Source organism: Nannobrachium achirus (assembly GCF_963921795.1).
Source record: "Nannobrachium achirus genome assembly, chromosome: 5".
Classification (NCBI taxonomy): domain Eukaryota; kingdom Metazoa; phylum Chordata; class Actinopteri; order Myctophiformes; family Myctophidae; genus Nannobrachium; species Nannobrachium achirus.
Genome location: NC_137814.1, coordinates 19,421,331 through 19,438,713, shown reverse-complemented (window position 1 = coordinate 19,438,713; position 17,383 = coordinate 19,421,331). Strand labels below are relative to the sequence as shown.

The 17,383-nt window shown below is 43.1% G+C and overlaps 1 protein-coding gene across 9 annotated transcripts in view; it reads left to right on the top strand.

Annotated features, from left to right (window-relative positions):
- Window positions 1-160: 160 nt before the first annotated feature.
- Window positions 161-17,383, top strand: part of LOC308285923 (amyloid beta A4 precursor protein-binding family B member 1-interacting protein-like) — a 43,178-nt gene continuing 25,955 nt past the window's right edge. The window contains exons 1-6 of one of the 9 annotated variants that reach the window (XM_080726850.1): window positions 161-1,314; window positions 3,384-3,565; window positions 4,895-4,959; window positions 8,612-8,716; window positions 9,260-9,409; window positions 14,558-14,617. In XM_080726850.1, the coding sequence (XP_080582976.1) occupies window positions 14,558-14,617 (60 nt within the window). In that variant the 5' untranslated portion in view covers window positions 161-1,314; window positions 3,384-3,565; window positions 4,895-4,959; window positions 8,612-8,716; window positions 9,260-9,409. Of the gene's footprint in view, window positions 1,315-2,346; window positions 4,960-7,491; window positions 7,587-8,569; window positions 8,717-9,259; window positions 9,410-14,557; window positions 14,618-17,383 lie in introns of those variants that run through there. The other 8 variants (XM_080726846.1, XM_080726849.1, XM_080726848.1 and 5 more) reach the window with 8 other exon arrangements.

Genomic DNA, 17,383 nt, shown 5'->3' with positions numbered 1-17,383 from the left:
AAGGCGTGGCCACGGGGTTGCCGTCACACTCGGAACACGCCTGGCACTCTGCCATCTCCGTGTTGTAGAAGTAGGCGTGGCCGCACGTCCCCGAGTTGCCGTCTCGCTCCGACATGCCCTGGCACCGGAAACCACCTGAGAAGAGGGAGGTTCAGTTACAGTTTTACTGACAAGGAACGTCTCGGAATATAAATAATTCTATTCTAAGAGAATATGTTTGTATGGGGATGTAGACATCGTTTAAGCCTTATCAGCATACATTCACCAATGGTATACATTTCTTTTAAAGAGGTGGTGCCATAGTTTTGTACTTTTTCTGTTTTGTATGTGTCTATGGAGTTGCCATTACAGTACTCTAATAGACCCCCAGGTGTGGTTGTAATGTGCAGATTTGTATTCCCTGTGTATTTTTGGCTACTTCCTGAAAGCTGAAAGACTGGGCCTCAAAAGGCCCAGTCGAAAAAACACAGATTAAATGACATCATAAACTCATCCCCTCCCCTTTTACCATTCACCCAACACTGTGGGTGTGGCTAACCTCAGCTGGGTCACCACCCATCAGACAACCAGGCATACTTAATGAACTGGTGGGTGTGGCCACATAAAAACCCAATTTTAACACGTTCTGTACACTTTTGTACATGTTTGGGTGGGGGGGTGGCGGGGGATCATGGCACAGCATCTTTAAAATACTTAAGATCTTGGTTCCAATGTGGACAGCTCTCTCTTTACCTGGAGTGTTGAGACATTTGTGGGTATCTCCGCAAAGGTTTGATATTTCAAGGCATTCATCTCTGTCCTGTAAAAAAAATAAAAATAATCAATAACTTCCAATAATACTTTAAAGCATTTTCTCTGTTTGACAATAGTGGAGGAAAATGGGAGAGGTTCAACGAACCATTGTCCACTGACACATTATCATGTTCACATGTCATGTATAATTTTGAATGCTGCTTTTTACTAACAGATCATTTAATGGCAAGCAGTTTGCACCCTGTTCTTCAAGCTGTTCAAATAAAGAGCCTGCTCACCTGACAGATCCTGTCTGCGTGGACGGAACACTGAGACACCAGGAAGAAGCCAGCAGGACAGACGGTGCATCGCTCACAGCGAGGACGGCCCCCGCTGAAGCCACAGTACTCCTCAGGGCCACATGATCTCCCACACGCCAACAAGGAGCTCCCCACCTGGAAACACACACAAGTAGGGTTGGGATCCAGAGAATCGGATGAACCTGAGGAACCGGATCCAACTTGAGGAACCGAAATTGGTTCCATCACATTTGGAAAGGTTTTTCATCACACTGTCAGAGCTGTTAAGTGAACTTCAATTCTGCTATACAATACCGCTCCTTCTCAAACTTTTTAATTTCAGGGACCACTCAAGGAGAGTGTACCAATGGAACCAAATGTACCCGTAGATTCCATTTGTACATTTTCAGAGTTACAGAACTTTAACTGTTCACTTGGAACCCCATATAGGAGTCATTAGGGTTAAGTTAACCGTATACTTAGTGGAACAGATCTGTGAATGGACAGCTTTCTTCTCTCTACTCCAAGGGCCCTATTGTCGTCCATGCCTTACCCTTTGTCCCTTAACGTCTTTGCCTTTTTTACTATTTTGAAAAAATTCAAATTCAAAATCACAACGTTATTTTTCAAAATAGTAAAAAAGGCAAATATGCCTAGGGATAAGGGGTAAGGCATGGACGAAAATATAGCTGCAGATGGCTTTGCCAAAAATTGCCGATCTGCAATAGTCACCTCAGAATACGGATGTTGGGGTTCCAGTGTTTAACCCATTAAGACCTGGAATTATGTTATGCTTTAACTATTGAAAAATAGCAGATCAACAAGCTCACAGAGCTTGTAGATCTGCTATTTTTGAAAAGTCGTGAAGATTTGTGCAAATCTTTGAATATATGTATTTTTAAAGCGAACATTTGTAACTCCGTGGCCAAATACATATAATTTTGGGGGTCCTTGACATAAAAAGGTTTGAGTACCACTGACATAGAAACATAGGTTTTTCAGCTCTAATTTGTATGATCTTTCAAAAATGGCAGATCTACAAGCTCGCTGTGAGCTTGTACACCTGCTATTTTTTAGCATAAAAATAATGGTTAAAGTAATAATGCGTAATAATGCGTTTTAGCCTTTTACTGCAGTCACCTCCATGACGCTGGCCTCCATGTCCACCTTGTGCACGGCGAAGGCCTGCTGCGTGTGGTGGGCCCTGACCTGGCCCCTCAGGGTCTCCATGTGACTGTCCAGGTCCCCCTGTAGGTCCCCAAAGGACATCTGCTTCATGCTCTCCAGGAGCATGTTGTACTGCTCCTTCACCTGCAGCAGAACATCACACAATGTCGTCATCATCATCATCATCATCCCTAATAGTATTCTCACTGGGCCAAATCAATATTAAAAGGGCCAAATCAATATAGAAAAAATAAAAGCTACTGTTTTTAGTAGACTATTTGGACTTGAAGATGAATAAAACCCCAGATTAATAATAACAATAATGAGACTGTACAACCCCTATCTTAGTCAGTTCTTGGCTATTGTTATGTCTGTACATCATCACTGAACCCTAGCTCTGGTCCATATAGAAGGAGTTCTCCTTAAGGCTATGTCAGCGATTATCCCGTGTGCCTCAGGAAAGGCTGCGCACCCTCTCGTCTGTAGTAAAAATACAAAATACAGTTTCTCTACCCACCAAATAGAAGGTGGCTGTTCATGCTGTTGGGAGTTGAAAGCATTCTCTACTTAGTGGAAGCACTCTGAGCCCCCCACCACACCTCTAAAATACATTTCTGGGGTGAAATGAAAAAGAATCTACCGGACGGAGACACTCTTCCTGGTTGAGGACTGTTTTTACGAAACAGCGCTTCCAACGTCGCTGAGCCGAATAACACCCAAAGAGGCTAATGCGGTCCTCTGACCTGCGCGGCTCTAGTGAGTTGGCGCTGTGATGGCGATAGAGAAGATTGAAAAACTAGAAGAAGTAGTGTCTCTGGATTTATTAATTTTTTTCGCCCTAGAAATGTATTTTAGAGGTGTGATGGGGGCTCAGAGAGCTTCCACTAAGTAGAGTATTTTTTACTACAGACGAGACACGAGAGGGTGCGCAGCCATTCCTGCGGGGGCACCGGATCATCACTGACATAGCGTTAAGAACTCCTTCTAGCGCTATGGACCAGAGCTGAACTGGAATAAGCTAACCTCTCCATCTCTGTGATGACACTGATCTGTTTCTTCTGATCTGTTGCTACTAATGCTTTCCGTTAGTTCTATCTGATCTTGTCACCGTCATCATCTTACCTGGTCCATCTGTTCATGCATCCTCCTCTGCTGAGCCAGTATTTCTCTCTGTTGGCTGACCAGCGCCCCCTGCTGTTCGCTGAGGAGCCGCTGCAGCTCCCTGACCTCTTCCTGTTGGCCCCGCAGGGCCTCCACCAGGCTCTCCTGGCCTTTAGACAGCCGGAGGTGAAGGACCAGGGCGTCCTCTGAGGGAACCTCATTGGAACCTGTGGGCAAGTGGGGAAAGATAAAGATACAGGACAGGAGTATGTATATGTATGGTTCTAAAACGGCTAGTTCCGTTCCTTGATTCTGATTGGCTGGTTTCCCTTAATTGCTGTGGTATATGAGACTATAACCCACACCTTGAATCAGTTTATATTAGGGCTGTCTTCGACACAGGATTTATGAAGTCGACTCGAGTCGCGGGGGTTAATCCGACGCGTCGACGAATCGTTTTATAGTCTACTTTGTGTAAAAAAAAAAAGTGTTGCTTTAAACCACGTCAACATAATAGAATAATACATTAAGAGATGAATTGAATACACAGTGTTTTCGGTGATATCGGTGCGCGAGCACAAATGTTATCTGCATAGCAGTGTACAACTATAGAGTTATAACACACCGTTAAAACAAATAAAACATCTCCGCTGTTTCAACTCTGCCCCGTCTCTCGGCAGCGTGCAGTAGAGATGAGACATTCGCGAACGATTCCGCTCTCTTGAACGGCTCTTTTAAATGAACGATGGGATCCAGTCCGCAGTCGCGGGACACAGAGCACTGACAGAGTAATGAGTCAGTGTCGAGAACGGATTCATTTCAGAAAAGGATCATAAACAGGTGGAGGCACAGCTCCCGCTTGAGCCAGCAGTGTGGACATGTCATGGACGCAAACACAGCGAAACACAATCATTCATCATGGATTACAACACTGGAACAATTCAGAAGCACTTTAATTAGAAAATGTAACTTGTAGCCTACACTTGTGTATGTTAATTTGACTTTAGAAGATTGTTTACTACTTCGTGGACGCGCGTTTGTGCTGTGGCAGGTTATTTAATATGGGATTTTGACAGCGTGCTTCCTCCTCTTAACGGAACACTGTCCCGGCTCTGAATGTTTTAACGAAGCGGCGGTCTGAACCGTTCTGGCCGTTCCGTCTCACTTTCAACCGTAATAAGTAATAACTGTTCGCCAATTGCTACTTCTCATTGGAAGTACATGACACCACACCAGTCCAGCAGTGCACCGCAGTACTGGCAGTAGTAGGCTAACTGGTGATGTAAAAAATATATATTTTCGCTTCGACTCAAACAATTGGCGTCGATTCCCGGGGCTTAAAACGACGCGTCGATTCGTCGATTTTTAGAAGACACCCCTAGTTTATATCAAACCCAGGTGCGTTATTTCTTTCCACGGTGTTCCACAGTGCACCAATTATCTGCACCTGTGTTGTTGGCAGAAAAGCTGGGAACTAGGCCTACTTGTAGCGGGGAACATTCTTGCAGAACTTGTAGTGAATTATTAGTGAAATAGAACAGTTTTAATTGGTACATGTCTATGATTTTTCATGTTGCCATATTGTAACCAAAAAGCAATAAGCCACGCGAGGGTTGGAGACCAGTGCAGACCACGCCTCTCAGCCGTTATAAAATACCAGGTAACCACATGCCTCTTGTGGCTTATTGCTTCAGTATCTGTACTTCTTAAAATAAATTCATCGTGCCTGTTGCTAAGGTATGTCTTGCACGCGTGAAACCTTAGCTTTTGCTGAACTGACACCACTGCTCTCTCTCTCTCTGTCTTTCATCTCTCTCTCATCTCTGTCTTTCTCCCCACTTTTTCATCTCTCTCTTTCCCTTCCATTCTCTCTCAATCTTAAAACATTCTGCCTGCTGAGGGAAACCATTTGGCTTCGGTTACTGTCTGACTGTATACTGACCTGGTTTCATGTCACATGTCAACTGTATCCCCAAAGGCGACGCGCCACGCTCCGACCCCAGATCCGAAAAGTCTCCGAGGAACTGCGCCGCTCTGTCGGTCACATGAACGGGCGAGGAGCTAGAGCTGGCCCTCCGGTCCTCTCCTGCTGCCAAGCAGCCGTCCCCGACGCACGGCTTATTGGGCTTCTGGCGCATCCGCAGAGGCAGCTTGCATTCGATCCCTTTGCAGTCGCGTGAAGCCCCAGCGCTCTCATTGTTATTGGGATATGAAGAAGTAGTGACGCCGCTCTGACAGTTCCCTCCCACGCAGTCTGGATGGAACACCTCTGCCGTGACGGTTCTCGGATTAGTGCGCCGGGTGCCATCTGCACCGGTAGCCGCCACCTGTGGATATATCGATGGGACGATATGAGAAGTTCATGTCACGCTTATTGTGAGAAAAGAAAAATGCTATTTACGACATTATCGCGATAATCAAAATATCCCCAACATCCATTATCCTAGGGCGGAACATTTGCCCAAAAAATAGCAGATCTATACCCAGAGATGGGCAAAAATACATTTGAAAGTATTTTGATACAAAATACAAATACTGGTCAAAACATTTATCAAATACAAAATATAAATACAGGCCAGAGAAATGTATTTGAGATACAAATATGTATTTTGAAAATACATGAAAATACATTGTATAAAAATGTATGCAATGATTAGTAATTTCATAGATTGATTGCCAAGTATTACATTTATTGCCTGTCAGAATTTGACCATAGGCCTACTAGCAGAGTGTTTGTCTTTGGAGCAGGCAGCCTAAATGTTTACCACTGTGTGTCAGTGTGTGAGAGGGCAGGCCAGAGTTACGGTTATCATCGAAAACTAGACAGAAACTATGGCATGAGACGGAATGCACAGCTGCCTCTATGCCAGTACTTCATAGACTGCAAAACTGCTCTGCCAGCCTTATAATAATAATTAGAAATTGCAAATCAATGTCAAGTGCTATGGCTGTGTCAAACAAACACACACATCCACCACCACCAAATGTTGGGGGCCTTAAGTTGAGGGTAAGCCAATCAGAGGTGGAGTAGAAGTGACATCACACATGGTGTGTGTGTGTGTGTGTGTGTGTGTGTGTGTGTGTGTGTGTGTGTGTGTGTGTGTGTGTGTGTGCGTGTGTGCGTGCGTGCGTGTGTGTGTGTGTGTGTGTGTTTCCCCTACAGTTTAAACCTTTGTGAGTGTTTAAAATTAGTCATTTGAGAATAAAATGACATTAAAAAAGGTATTTTGTATTTCAATTACAGAAAATACTAAACCTTATACCTGAAAGTATTTTGATACAAATTACATCTTGTTTTTTTTCCCATCCCAGCCAAATAGTCAACAAATTACATTATCAAATCCGTATTTCAAATACAGGTAGCCTATTTCAAATACTGCCCATCTCTGGCCATCCCTACCTGTGGAGTACCTCCTCCGCGGTATGGTTGGTCAGGTTGGACGACAGTGTACGGTGCGTGATGGGGCGCGTTCTGGGCTCGGTGATGATAAGTCCCCTGAGCGTCCCGTTGGTAGCCGGTGTAGACCTGCCCCTGTCTGGCTGCTGCTTGTGCTGCTGAGGGATGAAACTGCCGTCGGGCGGACCCCGCCGTCGCCTCCGCGCGCCGCGCGCAATGCTCTCCGACGCACGGTTTGGCCCAGTCCTGGGCAGGGAAGCAGTGTGTTCCTCGGCAGATCTCGGATACACTCTCGCTTCTGCCCACTAGAGAGGTGAATAAAAACAGCGCGATGATAATAGCCATATTTGTTTCTTGAAGTGTAAATGGGTCAAATGTAAATGGGCCCCCTCCAAACGATTACGCGGAATCCAGCCTCCCACTGTTACTCATAACTCATCCTTCAGTGTAACCTCTGTGTTTTGTATATCCAATACTTTAGTAATTTCCACAAGAAAAGTTGATCAAAAATAGCAATTCACAGCAAAATGTAATTTCCAATTTACAGTCAGTCTTTCCTCTCCATCGCGCGCAAGAAGGTCTCTCCAGTCTCCAGTCCCCTTGTGTAGATTGCTACGTCAAGCCCACATGTGGCGTTCCCGGCTCCTAATTGGCAACAGGTTTCTCCCGTAGTCTTAAATTAACCCATAGCTTTCCCGGACATACCACTCTGTCGAGTCACTCCACTTTCAACTGATGCTGTGCATGTGGTAGATATTTGGAATATTTTTGATCTGTGTTATTTTTTATTCTCAGACTTCTTGAAAGTGGCAGGCCATTTAATGCACATTGGCCCCCGGGGGGATGTAGGGAAGAATTGTGGGGTCTGGACTTTTAGAAACCCGATACAGGTTTGTGGATGTGACCAGACTTGGCCCTTATTCATGGCAAATGGCACAGAGCAAAGCAAGGCGTCATTTGCCAGATCTAGGAAGTTTGAGGTCAACATGAATTGCTGAGGATAATCTTTCTTTCTTTCTTTCTTTCTTTCTTTCTTTCTTTCTTTCTTTCTTTCTTTCTTTCCTTCTTTCTTTCTTGTTTTATTTGAGCTCAGGCCTAATCTTAAAAACATTAACAACTTTGTATTCAAATGTCTTTTTATAATGTGTTAATGCCCTAAATGTTTTCTGCAAAGCACTTTAAATTGCCTTGTTGAAGAAAGGAACTTTATAAAATAAACTTGCCTTGCCTTGTCAAATGACAGGTTCAGACATGTGGGGTTTTAACAAGCCAAAGTCAAAATTAAGCACTTGAATGTGTCTTTATTTTTCTTTTTTCAATGGGGGCATCTTTGATCCTATCTGAGGTTTGGAATTAGAGGGTGGGTATAGTAGAGAACACTTTAAAACACAACGCTGAGGTATTGTAAAATAAGAGATAAAATCGTGAACTCGGTCCTGTAAAATATACTCTTTATTGGACTTTGTATTACTGCTCTTTTCCCCCCTCTCACACCATGTGGCTTCCATTAAAACTTTAGCACACATTAGACATTTGACCACACTTCAAATGTTTCCGCTCCTTTCTTCCTCTTTACGTGAGAGACACCGAATTCTCCCAATAATTGAACTCCTACTGTAATGCACACACATAAACATGCATGCAAACACACTGAGACATACATACATGTATGCATAGATTACTACAGGGTCAAAGGAAGGCTGTTCTGCAGCTCATTCCTTTTTTCTCCCCCTTTCTTTTTTGCCCCCACTCAGGCTAATTGGACCACACACAAGTCAGACTTTATTGATGTAAAACATTAAGAAAAATAATCACAGGCCCCCGCATCTACTTTATAATCTCCTTTCTTTAAACATATTTCCACCGTGTGCAGCTACTCATCAGAATGTTGACTTTGACCTTCCCCTGCAATCAGTCTGTCTCTGTCTGTGAAGAAGATTTATTGAGGGAGGGTGAGAACAAGGAGAAAGAGTGGAAGGAGTTGATGCAGGTGTTGAGAGAGGAGACAAGTGGATACAAGGTAGTGTTTATTTTGACCGCCATTCTTTTTTGTCTTAGTCATAGTCTTTTGAAAGTATTTCCATTTAGTTTTACTTTTAGTTTTAATCGACTGAATATCCAACTAGATCTACAGTTGATTTAGTCAAGTAAAATGAATTTTGACGGGCCGAAGTTTGCATGCCTTGTAAGCTTGTAGATCGGCTATTTTCAAACAGCCAAGCGCAACCAAAATGACTTGTCTTTTAGTTCTACTGGATCTCTTCTCTTCTCCACCAGTCCCTCCCTAACATTTTAGTGTAGTTTTTAGTTGTTGACGAAATTGTCAACATATTTAATCTTAGTAGTCTATTAGTCATCATAGCATAGTTTTTCTTGTTTAGTTTTCGTCAGTGAAAAAGGGGTAGTCGACGAAAACATTTTCGTCATAGTTTTAATCAAGGAAATCAACACTGATGCAAGGAAAGAAGGAAGTTGAGAGAGAGTGCAACCAATCTTAGACCTTACAGTAAGAACGATAGTTGAACCTACTTCCTCATTTAACACGGTGCACGGCTTGTGTTAGGTGACACACAGCTCATTGTTCCATCACCACCTCCAGCACAGCCAACGCCACACGTGAAGGGTGCCTCCATAAGGGCTTGTCACTGGCACCTATAATACATTCACTCTACCCGCGCTTTAAGGCAGTCAATTTGACATCAAACTGGACAAGGTAAGACCGAGGATTCTCAGTTGAATTTACAAGTGCATATCAGAGCTTAGTAACGGTTGTGAGGCTTTAAAGAATGCGAAACCTCTTTTTGTTGTGTTAGATTTCAGAAGTTGCTAGAGGTAGGCCTGCCTATAACTGTTTACCACAGCAGCTTTACTAATATCTAGACGTGTTGTACAGAGGTAAATACTACATTCTAACAAAAGATCATCTATTTTATGTGATGTGACAGTGACAGATACCTTTTTATGCTACAATATGGTGTACTGTGTGTTAAAGTTTTAATGACATGCCAACAAATTCCACTTGATTTTGCCAAACTCAGCCCAGTTAAATACATGAACCAGTAATGTCAGCTTAATTTAGGCCAAACACATGTCCTTAAACAACGGCCAATTAATTATTTGTCTGCCAATCGAGGGCTACTTATAAAAAAAATAATAAAGCAGAGGAAGCTGTTGACCACAAGACAAGTGAACACATATTTCGTGTCAACAAGCATTCATCTCCTTCCTTCTCCATAGAACAAAAGCCCGCTCCCTGCGTGGCTTCTTGTAATTAGCTGTTGGCTTATCTACCGGTCTGTCTGTCTGTCTGCCTGTCTGTCTCTCTCGGTGGTTAGTTGTTTGTCTTACGAGGCTTGCTGACAGACCACAGTGTAGACTACAGCAGCTCAGCAATATGACATGCCCGATGATAGCATTGAACGCATAAATTAATGTGGCTTGGATGTGGTTTCGTACTGCAAGATGCTTTGATGGATAGGGATAACACTGTGTAAACACAAATATAAATAACTGGGGAGAGCAGGTCTAGAAAGTAAGTAGCCTATGTGAAGATCAAGCTGAAATGTGTTGTTTGCAAGACTTCAAAGTGACGCATAGCGGAAAAGATGTAGTTTTCGTCTGCATGCGAGAGACAGGAGGCCAAATCTGCATTTTGGATGCAGCCTTTTCACTTTCATGTGGAAACGATACTTTCTCCACTGTCCACCTCCTCCCCTCTCCTCTCCCCTCCACTGGCCACGACACGCCTTTCCTCTCCTCTTCCTTTCTCAAGATCATGAGATGAAGTAGCCTGGCGTAGCCATACGATATACTGCAGTCAGTTACGGTAACTGCATGAGTATTCCTCCCTTAGGTTAACATGAGTGGATAGTTTAGCAGTGCTAGGCTAGAGATGAAGGGGAGTTTATTTATCACTCATAACGGATACAAGCATCGAAATGCACAGAATAAGGGCGAGGATCATTTAGTATCAAGATGTATCGAGTGTAGGTGTACATGAGCATAACAGTAGGCTATACAGTACATCAATACACTTAATAGTATGCAAGTAACTGTCTATCCTTCTCCTCCTTTCTCCCCTCCCCTCCCCTCCCCTCCCCTCCCCTCCCCTCCTCTCCCTCCATGACAAGTTGACAACGCTCTCCTTGTTACAGTTTAATGGACAGTATGTTTACTGTTCAGCATAAACACAGAATAGGACTGCTGGATATAGATACTATATATATATATATATATATATATATATATATATATATATATATATATGTGTGTACAGTAAGAGGTGTGTGTGTGTGTGTGTGTGTGTGTGTGTGTGTGTGTGTGTGTGTGTGTGTGTGTGTGTGTGTGCGTGCGCGTGTGTGCACGCATGCTTGTGTTTTAGAGAGACTGGGGTGTGTGCGCAAGTGTGTATGGCTGCTGTATATACTGTATGCAGACTCAGAGTACTGTATATTTATGCACATGTGCCATCTGTTTGACTTATATCACATAACCACATTAGACAGTACACTTACAAAAGTGTTAGCAGTAGTAGGCCTACCCCATAAACGGCAGCCTTAAGGCATTATAAATTTGACTTTCAACTTAAACATGTCCAAACAGATGTCCAATATGCTGTTAACAAGTTTAAAGTGACTCATTTCGTTTAAATGTTTATTCCATGTCTTTAGGACAATGTATAGGTCTACTCTGACATAGCATACCTTATACTCACTTCTTTTTACCCATAATTGGGGATTTATTGTAAACAACAATGGCCTGTTTTTCACATCACCTGCAGTATGCATGGGTCCTCACAGATATTGATTTTGTTGACTAAAACTATGACGAAACATTTTCATTAACTACCTTTTTGAAAAGTACCGATGAAAACTAAATTAAAAACTAAGCTATGATAGTATTGACATATATAGTGGAGAAGAGATCCACAAGAATTAAAAGACAAGTCATTTTATGTTTGGTTTGCGCTTTGAAAATTGCAATACAGCGTCACGCTGTATTGCGTTGTGATCTTGTAGATCGGCTTTTTCAGCATGCAATCATGTGTAAAATCTGCTATCAAGGCAACGCCCAAATAAATGTTTGTAAAAGAAAATCAACCGTAGATTTAGTCGACAAACATCGTATTGTATTTAGTCGACTAAAACTAGACTAAAGCTAAAACATTTCAGATGACTAAAATGTCTAAAACATTTTATTCAAAAGAGGGTTAGGGTTAGGGAAATGTACATATAGCGATGACATCATCGGTGGTAATTTCAAACCTTTTTATTTCATTTGTTCTAAATTGAATACAACTACAAGGGCTTCGATTTCAGCATGCTAACTTTTCAGGAAGAAAAATGCTGTACTTTCCAACTTTCTATCAGCTTGTAATCCCCACTGATGATGTCGTTGCTAGGGAGGTTCAGGCACGTGCACACATAGACATCAAAGGGGGCTTGAGCCCCTGCCCTTTTATCCATCTGTAAAAAGTGCCCTCTCTAGACCATGAATGCAGTTTTTACTATGGTGAAAGAAATTGATTATGCTTAGTTTAGTGTGGTATCACGCACCAAAAATAGCCGACCTCCAAGCTCTGCTATTTTCGCTACATTAGTTTCACCAAAAGGCCCTTTTCGAAATTTCAGCCCCTGCCTCTCTAACATTCTCTTCACGTCCCTGGGGAGGTTTGTGAACTGTCCACACAGCACACCTAAGAGACGCAGAGCGAGTAAAAATAGAAATAAAAGGTGCCATCTTATATAAAGAGCATTAGTGGGGATTAGTGAGGAGTAGATGTGCTATCTCAGAAAAAATCCAATTGTAAATGTTCTAAAGTTCGTACCTATAATGAATGACATTCCCAAAATAGGAATGCCAGGCTGAACGTGGTTAATGCTTTACATTGGAGACAGCCTTAGAGTATAGGAAGGTGCATTTTGGCATGGCGATGAACAGCCTCAAAGGGTTGGCAGGCCCAAGGGAGCTCATTCCTCAAGAGCTTGGTCTATAAACTGCACCACATGGGAGAGGTTTCTTCCCTTCTTTTCCTTTTTTCTCCCACCATTAAGCTGGCATGAAGCCATCTCCATATGGAGGGATTCAGGCATTAACCTGAGCAGGCCAGGGCTAGGGGTGAGTTTCCCCAGAATTTTGGCTGCATGAATACCATATAAAAAAGACGAAATATATCTTTAATTAAGAATAGGATGTTAAAAAAAGAGAGAGCTTGTTTTCAGATTATCGGCCATGCGTTTGGGAAATTGCACAGGACAAGAAGCGAAAGGTCATTACACTGTCTCAGTCTGCAAGGAATTAAAAATGCTGGAATATTGTTGGGGTCAGATTTCTCAACGCTATAAGATCATCGTTTGGCCCTTCCTGCACTTCAGCTGACAATGGGGATTCTCATGAGGATACTAAGACGTTTTGGAGAAATCCAGGCCACACAACTGCTCCACAACTGACTCAGGTCCATGAGTCTGTCTCGCCTCCAGGGGCGTCACAAGGGGGGGAGGGGAAGTGGGACTGAGTTACTAGGGCCCAAGGTGGAGGGGCCTGTCTTTAGCTATTGAAAAATAGCAGATATACATCAGATATACAAGCGTGGCGCCGAGTGCCACGCTGCGAGCTTGTAGATCTGCTATTTTTGAAAAGTCGTGACAATGTGTGCAAATCTTTGAATATAGTACTTTATAAGCGAACATTTGTAACAAAATTTTGCTTCTGGGGGGTCCCTGGAACGAAATATTTTTAGATGGCGGTCCGTGGCCAAATACATATCATTTTGGGGCTCCTTCACGTGAAAATATTTGAGATCTACAAGCTCGCAGTGCGGCACTCGGTGCCACGCTGTGAGCTTGTACCGGTATATCTGCTATTCTTCAATAGTTAAAGCACAAAATGTGAGTGAATCCTTGTACCCAGGGCACAGAATTTGGTGTGACAACCCTGCTCGCCTCACCGCCAGAGGAGCATGGAATCAATTTGAGCCTATCACGTAACACTGTCACCTTGCAGAGTCACGGCGGTCCCCATCAAACGATTAGCACATTTCTTTCTCACGTTGTGACACTATATGGCAGTACACAGGCTGGAGGCATTTGGGAAGTGCAGGCCTTGTTGTGTCTCTCTCTGGGTTGACTGAGCCGCTGAGCTGAAGACTTTCATTCCAGTGGATCCTTGAATCTCAAACGTTGTATTTTCTAGATGAGATGATTAGATGTAGATTTGACAGCAATAAAAGAAAGAATAGTACATTTCTGCTTAGAATGTTTGTTTTTCAAACAGGTATTGAGTATGAGAGTATCCTGCCTTTGGTCTCCTGTGTGTACATGAGTGTGTGTGTGTGTGTGTGTGTGTGTGTGTGTGTGTGTGTGTGTGTGTGTGTGTGTGTGTGTGTGTGTGTGTGTGTGTGTGTGTGTGTGTGCGTGCGCGCGTGCGCGTGCATGTAGACTACATGTGTACGTGTGGATGCATGCAGCCGGGCGCAACAAGCACATATATTTGTGGTTCTGTGTATTTACTTGTGCATTTGCCGCCACAATGGTGTTGTTGTGTCTTGCAATCATCGTTATTGCCATGCAGGAATTTCAACAAACCATTTTCACAATTTCCTCTGTTCTGTGAAGCATTTGTCTTCTCAGCAATTCCAACTGCAATGCATGAAACCATTATGTTATGGCCTTATGGGATGGAATTCTTTACAAGCCTGCTTGTTCAAGGTGATGTTCGTGTTTATAATTTAACTTCCACCAGCCAGAATGTGAACACACAAAATGGCAGCCAGACTAGGTTTCTGTTGTTATTATTACTGCAGCTATACTACATGTCTCCACAAACAACTAAGTGACCCCTATACCTGTTCTACTGTTTCCAGATGGCAGACATTGATTCCATGTTCAGTGACCTGCTGGGAGATCTGGATCTCCTCACTCAGGTGAGTCATGGTTTATTAGTTGGGCAACAGTCCATCTTCATGTGCCATTGAATTGAATTCTTTACCCTTTAAAGCTGTGGTTCTCAACCTTTTCAAAATAATCATATTTTAACCGGGGACCGCCCACCCTAACAAGCAATTAGAGTTGAAGCATTACAATGTCTATAACACGGTTCTATTGTGAAAATAGCAGATTATTGGCTTATAGGAATGCAATGAATTCAAGGCGTCATGGGGTGTGTAATTGATTGAGAATAAGTCATTTTTGGGGGCAAAGTATCAGATTATGTAAAAAGAAAAAAAGACTGCTAAACTAATAACTGCTTTCAGACAGTTAATTGAATTAATTGTCAGGTGGCAAGTTACAATGAAAAGCTCCACCGGCTGTCCATCCATCTCCCCGTCTGTCCGTCACATCACATCACGTCACGTCACGTCATATCACGTCACACTTTTGCCCCTACTCTTATCTCTGCCACCGTTGCCCCTATCCATGCCAAACTTTGCACACACACTCCTTGGCTGGCAAACCACAACCTCCACTACATGCTCCTCTTCTAGAGCCACCTTGAAGTTGCTTTTTGCAGATAACATTACTGCATACAGCAAGTAACAGCATACAGCACCACTGTCCAGAGCGTTTGGGGTACTGTAGGTGCGTCATCACTGGATTTGGTGTGTCTGTAGCTGATTAGCTGCATCAGCTGAACTGTGACTGTTCTAGCATGAGCTCTGCTCCAGCTCAACTGTGTGGTTCGCTGCATGCACGTAGCAGTATGATGAGCTAAGCTGTGACTGGTCTAAATTAGAGCGGACAGAAATAGGGACAGAGATACAAATAAACCCAGTTCTAGATCAGTGGTTCTCAACCTGTTCTCAACCTGTGGGCCCAAATTATTTGGGGGGTCCCCAGATGATTAACTTAATGTGCAACATTGTTTTCTCAGTCAACAGTAAACAAACCAATATAAAGTTTAAGTGTATAGACTAGGGTATCTGCACATTTCTATGTGACAATTGAAGGACTTTTTAATACTTCTAAAATGACAAATTAAACAAATTGTCAAATATTAGAGGCATAAATTGTGAAATAGCCGATCTACATGCTCATAACGCCTCGCGTTTATGCTCACGAGACGTTGTGAGCATGTATATCGTCTATTTTCACAATTTATGCTCACAATCTGCTATTTTCACAATAGAACCGTGTTATACAAAATGTAATACCTCAACTCTTAGTGCTCGTCAGGGTGGGGGGGGCTAGGTCCCCAGTTAAAATATGATTGTTTTGGGGGTCGCGGCCTGAAAAGGTTGAGAACCACTGGTCTAGATGACTGACCCCACACTGTAAAATAGTCCATTCTTATACGGACACCCTGCATCACATTCCCAGTTACACTGTAGGCATAGGCCTACCTGGAATCCAGTAGGGGCGAGATCATTTAGCGACCTACAACTGGGTTGCAACCTGGTCGGTAGTTTTCACCGACTGGCAGTTGTAGGTCGCTAAATGATCTCGCCCTCTCTCCGCCCAGCACAACCGCCGCAGTCCTCTGCTGCTATGTGTAGGTTCACTGAGGACTGAGGAGCACCACTGGATTAATGACAGCAGCAAGTCCTGATGGCGGGATATGTTTCTTTCCAACACGTTTCAACAATTTTGACAAGTGTCTTTGTCTTGCTTTGACAGAACGAAGCAAGTTGCCTTGTTTCAACACCCTGTTCTAGTCGAGAGATGTAGAGATGAGAACAAACAAAAAATTCAGTCACTTTGTTGTCAGAAGGACTTTTTGCTAAGTGTTGGTGTTTGGGGTGGAGGTTCCGGCCGGGTACTTGAAAAAAAAAAGATGCATTCCCCAGGATGCGCCAGTAAACTTCATCTGGAAGTGGACAATCCAAACAAGAGTTTAATATCAAACATCTTTGCTCAATTCGTCACATTCTCCCTCAAAATGCATCCAGATGATCTAAGATTCCTGCCTTTTCATCACACGTTCCCAGCAAATGGCTCTTGAGTGGGGAAACAAGCATAGAGGTCGCAAGGAATGGATCAGAGGAAACCAGTGGTCCTCTGAGGACAGTAGATGATGAGATACAGTAGTCTTTTTGTCTGAGATGAACTGCTGTACGACAGAAAGCCTTGAGACAATAATGAGAAGTGAAGGCACCCCATCTCTTTTGGACGTCGTACAAATGCTGCTGATTTTGTGGTTGTAAGCAGATTTTCCTCAAGCGTTTTTAGGCCCCTCAGCATCCTTAGGCGGTTTGCGAAGAGAAACTTTAGACACTTTTAATGATACACTCCTAGATTGTGTGCCGTTTGATTGGTATGAATTTAAATTCCCTTTGAAGATTTTAAATAAGCACAGCCCCGAGAATAGGATCAGCTAGCATACACGCTGAATGGCTTTATGTCACTTTAACAAGACTTAATGGCCATCCGCATTTTTTATGAAAAGCATTTGATTAAAGAAATCAAACTTTCTCAGCCTGTGGCAGTAGAGGACTTGAAATAAGTGCATTAAAGCCTCAAATGGGCCTGTTCAGCCTTTCTCTGCCGCAAGGCAAGCAGATAATAAAACAGAGCTCCACACACAACAATGGTTTTCTATCCCATGACGAAAGGTTAAGGAGGTGTCATTTAAGCATGGGATACACAACACACATGTGTTTCCAAGCAAAGTCAGCGAATTTGAGAATGCATGCCAGGAGACATTCTATAGAGTATAGGTCAGTCTATAGCCTGCCCAGTAATGTCTAGAATGA